A 12,676-nucleotide genomic window follows, 5' to 3' on the forward strand; every position below is an offset into this window, starting at 1 on the left:
AATTTTTATCAAATTTAGGGTGAAGGTGAATATCATTATTGTTAAAAATCACAGATGTAATTTATATAAGTAGAATGTGATGAGATTTTTGTTGACAGTTGCCATAAATTATACAATCCATTTACTAATAAATTTAAAATTTTCTATCTCGAATTTCTATAATTTTCATTTTCTATCTTCAAATCAGTTTATTATATGTGATCATGATATGTAAGCTTTAATTGCAAAGATGGTTTAATAATGGGGTAATTGATCTATATAATTAGTAATAGCATTATTGGATTGTGGGAATTGTGATGAAGAGGGAGAAATAATAATGGTGAGTGGAACCAGAGTGTGTATACTTGAACACCAAGATGCAAGAGCAGTATTATATGCCTCAAGGAGGGCAAAAGCCCTTATTTAACATATAAGTTTGTAATCAATTTGGGTAATTACTGTGGATTTTAAGTGGTTTTTAACTAATTAATATTTTGAGCTTAATTGCATATTAGCTTTAATACAGAAAACAGCTGTAGGATAGATTATTAAGATTTTAGCCAAAATAATATTATGTAAGTCTGAAAATTTTGTTCAGAGATGACAGAAAGGTTTGAACCTTTATTTGCCAAATCTCGAGGCTTACATAATATTATTTTGGTCAAAATCTCAATCGGGAAATCGACCCAAATCGGGTTTTGTAACATGACCCTAATCTGAACCATTTTTCTCTTTCAAGATAACATTAAATTCATTTTCCCATCCCTGACTATTTATTACGTGTCTATATTGTATTGGGATATGGAATTCATTGGATCAATTTTAAACCATTTAATGAGAGCTATTTCCGAAAATGTGTTCCTATATGTAGAGTACCCACACTGTGAATTTCTGGTAATTTATTTTAGAACTGTTGAAATACATTTCCGGCCAAATCAAATAATTCAAAAATCGCCCTTGTAACGATACAAAATTGAGATTCTGAATCCCCATGGATTCCATTTCTTTCTTTCTCGTTTCTTTCTTTCAACCCAACACTTATTAACTAATTAAAACTTTTCATACTACAAAATTAAAAATTTAATGTTTATTTTATCCCATTTGTAATATAATGTTAAAAGGCATTTAACCTACAAAAATTATCGCAGAAGGATCAAATTAAAATACCGCATATAACGAATGCCAGAGCTAATGAAAATGGAAAGAATCATGGGCAAAAAATGAGGGAACTGATTTCACGTGATTATAAAAATTTGAAATATATTTATTACTTTTTTATAAACTAACGATAAGAAATGATATATATTTTTTAGACTGGTATAGACAAGGAAGAAGCTCTTTGTTGGAGCAGGCAAATGAAAAATTTTGAAGACAATCCATATTTTAAAGATAACACTCGTTTGTAAATGCTTAAAATTTTGGTCATTAGAATGACAAATATAATTATACTGGACGATTACATAATATAGTTTTGATTCTGTATTTATTATAAAATCTAATATTTTACCATTGATATATTTAAATAGCAAAATCCATATTTTATTTCATTCCATATTTATATAAATATATTTATTCATTATATCAAAACTATTTTTTTTTGAAATAACAAAATAGTTTAAACCAAAGTTTGAAAATCTCTTCAAAATAAAAAAAAATCTCCAATGCTTTTGATCTTCTGAAATTTTTTTTAAAAAGCTATTTTTGAGAATGCTCAAACAAGTTTTTTAATTAAATTTTAGCTAAATTTTTTTAAAAAATTATTTCAATCCTCTAAATTTTCCGATCTTAAAAATTTTACTCTGGTTGAAAAGTTTATTATATTCAAGAATGATAATAAGGCCAATGTGGTGATTTAATCTGGAAGAAAGAAAGAAAGAAAGAAAGAAATAAAGAAAGAAATAAAGAAAGAAAGAAATGAAAGAAAGAAAGAAAGAAAGAAAGAAAGAAAGAAAGAAAGAAAGAAAGAAAGAAAGAAAGAAAGAAAGAAAGAAAGAAAGAAAGAAAGAAAGAAAGAAAGAAAGAAAGAAAGAAAGAAAGAAAGAAAGAAAGAAAGAAAGAAAGAAAGAAAGAAAGAAAGAAAGAAAGAAAATACTATAAAATAAGATTTAACATTAATATAGATATTGGTCATAATAATAAAGACTTGTTACCCGCTGGACTATCTCGGGGTCAAAAGCAGATGAAGCGTCCCACCTATTATTCAGCACGAAAATGTTAGGACCGGATAATTTCGAGGCAACCTTGTGGAAAAAATTTTTTTCCGTCTGCATAAGAGTCGATTCGCTATTAGCTACAAGGATAAAAACGTCAGCGTCCTGGCAATGCTTATCAATCCATTGGTCCACATCAGGGCTCACGTCTATTCCTAATGGTAGTTTTTTCAATATAAAATGATTTATTACACATGTAGAAGAAGTGTATGAAAAAGGATAGTTTTATTTACCCTTTGCATATGTTAAATGTAGAAAAGAGATTCTTGAAAGTCTACCATATATTTTTTAAATAGGGATTTATATCCAATATTATTTTTGACATTGGGCCATTCCATGTCAAATCGATCAAGATTCGGTCGACCCCTTTTAAAATGGTTAAAAATTTCTGGAATTATTTAAATAAGTATAAAAATGAGAAAGACACAAACCTGGTTCCATCATGGGTGCAAAAAAGAGCCTCTTTGGAATCTTTACAATTTTTAAAATTCTTATATCTCAAAAACTATTTATAGCAAAAGAAAAAATTATATATCATATATTGTAGAAAAAAAATCCCTAAAGGCCTATCAGAAAATAAAAAAATTTGGCACTAAATTGAGTTTTTAACTTCCAGTTTACTTATATTACTTTACCTGTGTTTTTAAGCAATAAAGGGAGTTTGTTTTCGAATTTTTTTGTCTATTATTTAGACACCTTTTATAAATTAAATATATATAAAATGTCAAAACCTTAGTGATGCTATCGGCTCTTCCGAAATATACATTTTTACTAAAAATTGAAAGAAAATAGATGGCGCCTTACGAAACTACGGATTATGGTTAAATCTTAAAGCTAACTTACCAATAACAGTATATTTTCACTTTTTACGAATTTCTATTAATATACCAATTAAATTGAGGGATAGTGGGGGTAAATACCCCTTAGATACTTAATAAATATCAAATTTCTAATAATAAATATCTTTCTTATAATTTTTTTATTGTTCATTTTTATTAATAAATACATATAGATAATCGAATTCATTCCATAATTTAAAATATATTTGAAACAAAATTTAGTTAGATATAAATAAATATATATTTTCAAATAAATTAAAAGGATGAGTGTTAATTGTCTCATCCTGTAAATAATAGTTCGTCCAGTAGCAGTTGAAGGAGTGCCCACATTGCGATTTATGTATCCACAATTTGTCAATCAAGGAGGGATATGAATAAGTATTTAAGGGTCCTTGAGGATGCAAAAAAATAACTAACAGCTCCTCCTTTTTGATTTATTTTCTAAAACATAGGCCACCCACCATTTATTGTCATAGATATATCATACATGATATATATCCATTTTTCCCCATATATTAAATTCGCATTAATATTCGAGTGAAATGTTATATTTAAAATTTGAGATTCTGTTGAGTTTGAATAAGATTCAGCTTCAATTTTATCCTAAGAAATTGGAAGAAAAGTATGAAATTTTTGCGTTCCTAGTATTCTACGTGCTTTATTGAATCTCTTTTCTAAAATCATTTATTCTTTCTCATATTCGCCTTCCATAATATAGGAGAAATAATAAATTAGAAATCTTATATCTTTAATATTTTCCATAGAATAGGCAAAAAACTCTTTAATACAAGTCATTTGTTCTTAAACAGGTCTTTGTAGACTAGCCCTGCCCACTAAACGCTTGACTGTGTCTCTGACTCCGCCACAAGCCGAATTGCCATAAGATGTGGCCCAGAAATGCCACTCAGCTTTTATTCAGAAATAATCTTTATGGTGGCAAAGATTGCTTAAATATTTGCAATTCTTATATTATGATGCTACTCCATCTGAAAAGTATAAGAATTTTTTTGGTCGATATTGAAATTTCTGTTAAGTAGATGACTAAATTGTAACTTAAATGATTTAAATTATTAAGTGACTTATAATAAAACACAAAAAGATGAATGGTAAATTACGCTTTATTTAAGTGAAACCCTTATACTTCATCTTTAACCACAAATGCATAATTTTCACGAAATCTACCTAAACGATATATTCTCCATCATTTAAATTAATTTTAATAGAATTCATCAATATTGCTTGCTGCGTTGTTTTAAGAATGTAATAGTAAAATATTTAGCTATTCGAAATGAGTTTCTATAAAATTAGAGGTTGATGAAGTGATAGTTACAAGATTTGTACGATCTGTAGTTATTCATTGCTTAAGTAGATAATATATTCGACATCACTTGAATATAATATTTCACTTATCATGGCATTTAAATTATTCCAGGGCATTGAGCACATCACCAAAAAAGCAATTTGGCAATGCTGATTACAAATATTTTTGGCAATATATCTTTATATGTAATCTTAATTAAATCTTCATTTAAAGTAATTTTGGGCAAACTCATCAGCATTAATCTTCCATCTGGGATATAGAATAAAATTTTAATTGATCTGCATCTAGAATAAATGTTTTTCCACTCTCCAAATCCCAAATGTTAATGGTAAACATAATAAGCGTGTAGACGGGTTGAATTATTTAAAATTACTCTGAACGGGCAAGTTAAGAATATTATGTAGAGAGATAGTTCGATTTGAACAGTTTATTTTATAAAATAATATGCTCTTAAAAAATAAGCCTAATGAATATTCTTTTTTAATGCAGCTGTTATGCAATTTTATCGAGCTAATAAGTCATTCGCTATAGTAGGAAAATAGAGATCTAAAAATGCAAAACTTTTTATGGATGGATGGTGAAGGGGCGTGGGCAGAACTGAATAGTATCACATTTCTTATAAGCGTATTAATATTTTCATTTTCCTTAAGAATAATCTTTTTTCAACCATAATCCGTAGTTTTGTATAGCGCCATCTATTTTTTTCAATTTATGGTTAAAAATGTATATTTCTTAAGAGCCAATAGCGTCGCCACGGTTCTGACATCCTATATATATTTATAAAAGGTGTCTATATAAAAGGCAAAATTTCCGAAAACAAACTCCCCTTATTGCTTAAAAGCAGGTAAAGCAATATCAGGAAGTTAAAGACTCGAATTATTTTTTCCTTTTTTGAAAGAAATTTGTTTTACCTACAATATGACACATTATATTTTATTTCTATAAATAGTTTTTAGAGATATAAGCATTTTAAAAATTTTACAGATTCCAACATGGCTCTTTTTGCACCTATGAGCCCCTATATCTCATGAACCAGGTGTGCCAGCAAGCTAAAATAAATGGCCTTCTCATTTATTTAAACTTATAATTACAAATTTTTTTAACAATTTTAAAATGGGTTGGCCGAAAATGAGCCATTTTTGATCGATTTGACATGAAATGACCTAATAGCTATTAATTATGGTTACTACCATACCAGGTAATTTAAATCATTTCTCCAAAAAAATAGAAGTAAACACTAGTTATAATTTACAGATTCTCAGTGTTTACCTAATTTATTTGATCTTTTGAAAACTGTAACTCATTTTAGAGGAACACATGTTAATTTTTTGTTGAGAAATGATTTCAAAATTTTATTAATTGTTTATATAAAAACAAATGTAATCATTTTTTAGGCTAAAATAAGAATATATACCAGGGCTATCAACAAGAATGACATCATCACGCAAGAGTGGACATCTGTTTGTAGGCCAACATACATGAACTAAAGAATCATGGGATAATTTTTCAGAAGTTAGAGCATTGGCCAGTTGTTCTACATTGTTAATACTTTTGCGATGTTCAAAATTTTGCACATCATTATTTATTTCTCCTTCTGTATATATGTAAGGTTCCAGTGGAACCTAAAATATTTTTAAATAAATTTTTTTTATATATAAAGTAAAACTATCTTACATATCTTCAGATAAATATTATAGAATTCTATATCCATCTTTTTAAATTTTTGCAGGAGAGCATTTAAAAAAAGAGAGATGTTTCTTGTATTTTAAATAGAAGATCACATTATAATGATGCAAATTAAAGATTAATCTAAATTAAATTTTAATATTTTTATTGTTGATAAGAAAGAATATATCAAAGAATAAATAAATGCATTTTTCAAAAATGTGGTTATAGAATATATAATACTCAATAATGCAAGAATATATACCTTGAATATATATATCATTGTTATGCATTATTTGCTATAATTCATTTTAATAATAAAAAACAAATAGCAATCGATTTTATGAGATGAATGTAGCAGAGAATGATGTTTAGAAATAAAATCATAGCTTTCATAATAATTTATTAAGGAATTCAATAAATTTAATAGTATAAATCATAATGTGAATTTTATGAAATTATTAAAAGATTAAACCATATTTTAAAATTTACATTAAAACTGTTAACTTAATTTAAGAAATAGTCAAGTAGAACTTGAATTTTAGCTTTTCACATATAAGATATGTGTTAAAAAAACATGAAATGCATTTTAATACAAAAAATTAATTTTTTTTTATTTTAGACTAAGTCCAAAATATCAAAAAATATGATTCACAAAATATAAAAATAAAAACCAAAATATAATTCCAGGAAAATTAAAATTTTAAAACCTCTGAAAGCTTTAAAAAAATTTGGACATAGCCTTAAAAAATAATTGAGTTAAAATTTGATCCATTGCCTGAAAAAACAATTTTGGAAAAATCTATTTATCTTTTGAAATTATGATAATTTAAATAGTTTATTTTACAGATAACCTCAGAACTTGCCCAAATTTTTTAATGTGTTTTGGTTCAAATATTATCTACAAGTTGTCTTACCTGGCCCATAATAATTTTTTATGAAGGAAAATGAATATAAATATGCCTTATATTCAGTTTTAAAAATATTTTGAAAATAGCTTGGTCCATGAAAATAGAAAATACTTTGAATGGTCCAACCTGAGTGAAATTTTTTAAGCTTATATCAACCTATAGCTCACTTATCCATTTTAAAAAGTTAATTTACCAAAAAAAAATTAATGAAAGCAATTAAGGTAAGTCATCAAAATACAAAAAAATTATATATAACCTCATCATTTTGATTTAAGTTGTCAGCATTACCAATACCTTCAACCTGAACAAAACAATTTGTAGTATGTCCAATACCAGAAGGTAAAACTTTTTCCCCCAACATTGCATTTATAACAGTACTCTTTCCATTACTAGTTCTACCAAAAAAGGCAACCTAATTTCATTTTATATTATTTAGTAATTGTGCATACTTTCATATGGTTTCTACCAAGAATATCTAAGATATTTCTAATTTTATCTTTATTTTCCTGAATTAATTTTACATAATTTTCATCTACAATATCCTTATTTAGACTTTCAATGTCCTATATATTATAAATTGTTAAAATTATAAAACTGTGTAAAACTTTAATATAAATTTCATTATCATCGACATAAGCAAGTAGACGACTAAATATATCAGTTATTTCTTTTTTAGCGAGAACAAAAAGTTTAAGTGGAGAATTTATATTTTCCTTCATATCATATAAGAAAATTGATTCATTCATTCATTACCACGCCAGTGCACTGTGCAATTTCATCACCCACCAGGATATGAAGCGTGCATAATGTATTTTCACTAGTATATAGATCCCATACATGATGTCTACCCGTTTTATTATAGTGGACGGTACCACTATGTAGCCAGTTAGCAAAGTGAAGAAGGAAGAAGTACAATAATGGTGATGTATTAGTTGCGTTTCCGGCAGAATAGTGTTAAGGAAAAAAAAAGATAATGTCATATAAAAAAATGTACCTGCATCCTTAAGTGGTATTTAGTGAGGCAACAAAAAATAATAACCCTTATATCTAGGTAAGTATTAAGAGTTTATGTTAAGTTTGCATGAAGTGTCACTTCCTTGTTTGTTGTTCGGTGTGCCAGATATCGTATGTCCTGTAGATCTTGTATGTGCTGTGCCAATGATATTTGGGTTCGTCCGAGTTATTGTGTTATTATTATAGCCAGTTTATCTTCTCATTGTCCATTATACAACTAATAGTTTCGTAGTTGTTATCGTTATCGTCGCTGATATCGTGTGTCCAGAAAAGAAGGTCGTGGGTTAATACAAGGAAGTTAAGTTATGTTGTTGTTGTTCAGGTTATTATCATTATCAAATATACTTATTCCATTTATTGCAAGAACGTAAAGGAGAAGAACGGTTGCAATATTAATTTAGGACATATTTTAACATGTATTGTAAATGTTCCTTTAGGTGTTTCTTGTTTTTGCTACGCCATGAAATCTGCAAACGAGAGTTTACTCAGGTCCATATCTTTCAAACATTTCGCCAACCAATAGTATTTAGGAGTTTTCTTCCTACCGTCAGGGCACCATTTCAAGGACGAGAATATCATATTTTCCTGCGAGTGTCTTAAGCTATGGCCTAGCCTCAAGGGTATGAGACGATTGATTGGTAGGATGTCGCATCTATTCCAGAGCATTGTATTTGATGTGTTGTATGGGTAATACGTTTTGGTGATTCTTCTAAGGCATTTGTTTATAAAGTCTGAATTGTGTTGATGTTACTTTTTGAGTCTTGCCAAGTCTCCAGGCCGTAGGTAAAAATGGGTACAATTAGGGACTTGAAGAGTGTAATATAAATTGAATTTAAATTGAATATAATATTAACTTTTTGTTTGTAAATTATATAACCTGAAGGATTGAATTCATGATATATATATACGTGATATTTTGTATTAAATATACTTTTACTTACTTTACCTATTTTACTTATTTAATAAAACACTTCATTGGCGACGATATTTTTAGAGAAGATTTATTTGATTTATTAAATTTAAAGTAAAAGACTCAATTGAAGTAGCTCCTTTTAAAGTTGAAGATTCAATGGAAGTAGTCCCTATTAAAGTTAAAGACTCAATGGAAGTAGTTCCTATTAAATTCCATATTCCAGAATTCGTCAAAGAAAAAGTAAATATTCAGGACTACTTATTTAACTTGGAGTTAATTTATAAAGTAAGAAATATTATAGATTTAAATACAAAAAAAGACCTGCTTTTAGCCTATATCGGAACAGACAATCTTATCAAAATTAAGAACTTTCACTTTCCAATAAATTTAGAGATGATAAATTATGATACTTTAATAAAAAGCTTAAATTTGATGTTCAAGGATAGTTCGAGCATTTTCGTAAATAGGAAAAAAAAATTTACGCTAAAAAGATGTAATGAGACGATTATTGACTTTTCAATTAGGGTTAAAACTGTCTGTTCTCTTTGTAATTTTAAACCGCCTTTTGATGAACCTTTAAGAGATATATTTATCCTAGAAGTAGGCTTACCTGAGTTGGACAAAGAACTTCGGTCAAAGTATATCGAAGGCAATATTACTTTTGAAGAGACCGTGCGTTTAGCGATCGCGCTGTCTTCGTTGGAAAATGAAACCCAGACTGAAGTTAATAAAATAATTAAAAATAAGCCAACACAGGTTTCGAAAAATAATTATTTTAGAAATAATAATTATACAAACGTCAATAGATTCAGTAATAATAAACACTTTAGTAACAATTATATTCCTAATAATAATTATAGACCTAGTATCAAACCTAACTCTATTCAAAAGAAAGTGATATGCTTTCGTTGCGGTAAGGCAAACCACATAGCGAAAGATTGTAGAACCCACGCCATACAAATGATTCTGCCACGGACACCTCGCCTGTCATTTTCAAATAAAGAAACCATCGATGCGAAGATAAATGGGTTGCAGCTAGCAATGGAGTTTGATACCGGCGCCGCGTGTAGTGTGATTGATGAGGTCACCTGGAATCGTATTGGCAGACCACAACTATCACCGGCTTATAAATTAGTGGGATATAATCATATCCAAATCGAAGTACTAGGTAAATGTAGCGTAGAAGTTAAAGTAAAAAATATTTCGAAATTTTTACTTATTTGGGTAGTTAAAGGGGAGAATTCCATTATTTTTGGGATGCCTTTCATTTGAGAATTTGATATAAAACTACCGGAAGAAGTTCGTATTAATAAAATAAATATGAATATTCCTTCTTTAAATACGATTGTTTCAAAATTCCCTCAAGTTTTTAAAAAAAAATTAGGTGAAATCAAACTGCAAAAGGCAGTCATCAGAATAGAACCGAACACGTTACCGATTGCATTACCAGCAAGAAGAGTTCCTTTCTCGTTGCGTCGAACCATTGAAGCTGAGTTGGACAGACTTTTAGACGAAGGCGTTATCGAGAAGGTGGATCCAACAATAACTCCAATCACTTGGGCTACGCCAACGGTTAATATCTTAAAGAAATCCGGTTCCGTACGGATATGCGAAGATTTTCGTTTAACAATCAACAAATATCTAGCGATCGATAACGATTTACTACCAACTTTCGTCGACCTAACAAATAAAATCGCGGGTGGTAAAATATTTTCAACAATAGATTTAAGAGATGCATTTTTACAATTCGGAGTTAGTCCACAGAATGTAGGGACCTTTTAGTAATTTCGACACATGTCGGTTATTACCGATACCAAAGAATTCCATTTGGTTTGACTAGCGCTCCGATAATATTCCAACACTTTATGAAAAACCTATTAAAGGGAATTCCTATGGTTAGTGTATTTTTAGACGACATAAATATTGCAGGTGAGAATAATTCCGATCATATAGTTAATTTGGAAGAAGTATTAAGAAGTATTAAGAAGATTTGAGAAGGCTGGACTGACCACGACGACCGATAAAATTAAAATCGGAGAAATGTCAGTCACTTATTTAGGTCATGTTATTGACAGTTTCGGAATTCACCCTACAGAAGATAAGATTAGCGCTATAAAAAATTTTAAAACACCTTCCAATGTTAAAGAACTAGTTCATTTCTTGGAATAGTGAATTATCATGAGGCATTTATTAAAAATTTGCATTCTATTTGTGCGCCTTTACACCGACTAACGAGTAAAAATGTTGGTTGGTTTTGGTCAGCTAAAGAAAATGAAATATTTACTAAAGTTAAAAATATATTGTCAAAAGAAGATACAATAATTCCTTATTCAGCCGATATCCCTGTCGTGATTTCTTGTGACGCTTCCGAAGATGGTCTAGGAGCTTGCACACCGATTTCTTACTGGCCAGGAGAAACCGATTGCTTACGCATCGAGGACACTTTCGGCGGCTGAAAAGAATTATGCCACAATTGATCGGGAGGCTTCGGCGATCATGTTCGCTATCGAGAAGTTTCATCAATATATTTTTGGAAGACATTTTATCTTGGTTACTGATCATAAACCATTACAATATATTTTAGGTGATAAAAGAGATCTTAACAAAATAACAAATAACCGTTTAATACGGTGGGCGACGAAGCTATTAAATTATGATTATGAGATAATATATAGACCAGGTAATCATAACAAATGTGCCGATGCTCTGTCCCGTTTGGGGGTAGAGAAAGCAAAAACAAATGAAGTTACAAAAAAATTTGAAGAAGAAATCAGAGGATTAAAAATTAATTTAATAGAGGATTTATCTTTCACTAGCAGTAAAGTCGTAAGTGAAACGAGCAATGAAATAAACCTAAAAGAGATTATTAAATTAATAAAAAATCATTGGTATATTGATAATATAAATAATTATTCGGAGATTGTAAAAAAATATATTTCGATTAAAGGTAATATTTCGTTCTAAGAAGGATTATTATTTTATAATGATAGAATTATTATTCCAGATATTTTAAAAAAGGAGGTTTTATATGTGATTCATCGAGGACATCCTGGGATAGTGGGGATGAAATCATTGTGCAGATATTACGTGTTTTGGACAAATCTCGATACTGATGTTGAAGACTTTGTTAAATGTTGTAAGAGTTGTCAAGAAGGAAGGCCTGGAACTAAAGAAGTGCCATTATACAATTGGAACATTCCTACCCGACCTTGGGAACAATTACACATTGATTTGACAGGCCCCGTATCTGGAAAATATTGGTTAATTTGCGTAGACGCTTTTACCAAATGGGTTGAAGTTGCAATTTTAACACATATTAATTCGGCGAGTGTAATAAATAATCTGCGTAATTATTTCGCTAGATTTGGGTTACCTCACTACATTGTCTCAGATAACGGTACTCAGTTTACTGGATCTGAATTCAAAACGTTTCTTTTTAAAAACAATATAAAACATTTTAGATCGGCCCCTTATAGCCCCAAATTGAATGGTTTGGCTGAACGATATATACGGACGATAAAGACGCGTTCTATGCTGAAAGGAGATGTGGGACTCCGGACCAGTTAAATTTAGCGAATGTTTTAATTACTCACCGTAATACTCCCAATCTAACTACTGGTAAATCCCCTGCCGAGATGATGTTTGGAAGGTCGCTTAGGACGACATTAGATCAATGGAAATTATCAACGAGAGAAAGGACGGAAAACGCTCTATGGAAACAAAAGTACTACAAAGATAGAAGTGTTGAACCTCGGGAGTTTGTAGAGCAGCAAAAAGTTTGGATAGCAAACGAAAGGACAGCAGGGTGGCATGAAGGAAAAGTG

The 12,676-nt window shown here is 29.5% G+C and overlaps 2 protein-coding genes across 2 annotated transcripts in view; one reads left to right on the forward strand and one right to left on the reverse strand.

Moving 5' to 3' along the window:
- Nucleotides 1–7,665, reverse strand: part of LOC135931081 (mitofusin-2-like) — a 32,904-nt gene extending 25,239 nt beyond the window's left edge. The window contains exons 1-5 of the mRNA XM_065467946.1: nucleotides 7,531–7,665; nucleotides 7,375–7,488; nucleotides 7,182–7,337; nucleotides 5,764–5,971; nucleotides 2,130–2,344 (exon numbers count right to left, since the gene is read on the reverse strand). Coding sequence (XP_065324018.1) covers nucleotides 2,130–2,344; nucleotides 5,764–5,971; nucleotides 7,182–7,337; nucleotides 7,375–7,488; nucleotides 7,531–7,644 — 807 coding nt within the window. The 5' untranslated portion in view covers nucleotides 7,645–7,665. The remainder of the gene's footprint in view (nucleotides 1–2,129; nucleotides 2,345–5,763; nucleotides 5,972–7,181; nucleotides 7,338–7,374; nucleotides 7,489–7,530) is intronic.
- Nucleotides 7,666–9,008: 1,343 nt separating this feature from the next.
- On the forward strand, nucleotides 9,009–11,308 carry LOC135922259 (uncharacterized). The gene is made up of 5 exons (XM_065456676.1): nucleotides 9,009–9,092; nucleotides 9,294–10,020; nucleotides 10,237–10,604; nucleotides 10,736–10,829; nucleotides 11,163–11,308. The coding sequence occupies exons 1-5, from the start codon at nucleotides 9,009–9,011 to the stop codon at nucleotides 11,306–11,308; spliced, it is 1,419 nt and encodes a 472-aa protein (XP_065312748.1).
- The last annotated feature ends 1,368 nt before the right edge of the window (nucleotides 11,309–12,676 follow it).

Source organism: Gordionus sp. m RMFG-2023, chromosome 1, assembly GCF_954871325.1.
Source record: "Gordionus sp. m RMFG-2023 chromosome 1, tfGorSpeb1-WG-v2, whole genome shotgun sequence".
Taxonomy (NCBI): Eukaryota; Metazoa; Nematomorpha; class Gordioida; order Chordodea; family Parachordodidae; genus Gordionus; species Gordionus sp. m RMFG-2023.

What these genes read in the sequence shown, in the direction of transcription:
- LOC135922259 (XM_065456676.1), top strand. Translation starts at nt 9,009, where the DNA reads ATGGAAGTAGTCCCTATTAAAGTTAAAGACTCAATGGAAGTAGTTCCT. An exon ending in TATCCAAATCGAAGTACTAG is followed by an intron (nt 10,021 to 10,236) that starts GTAAATGTAGCG and finishes AAAAAAAATTAG; the next exon opens with GTGAAATCAAACTGCAAAAG. An exon ending in TTTGGAAGAAGTATTAAGAA is followed by an intron (nt 10,830 to 11,162) that starts GTATTAAGAAGA and finishes TATTGTCAAAAG; the next exon opens with AAGATACAATAATTCCTTAT.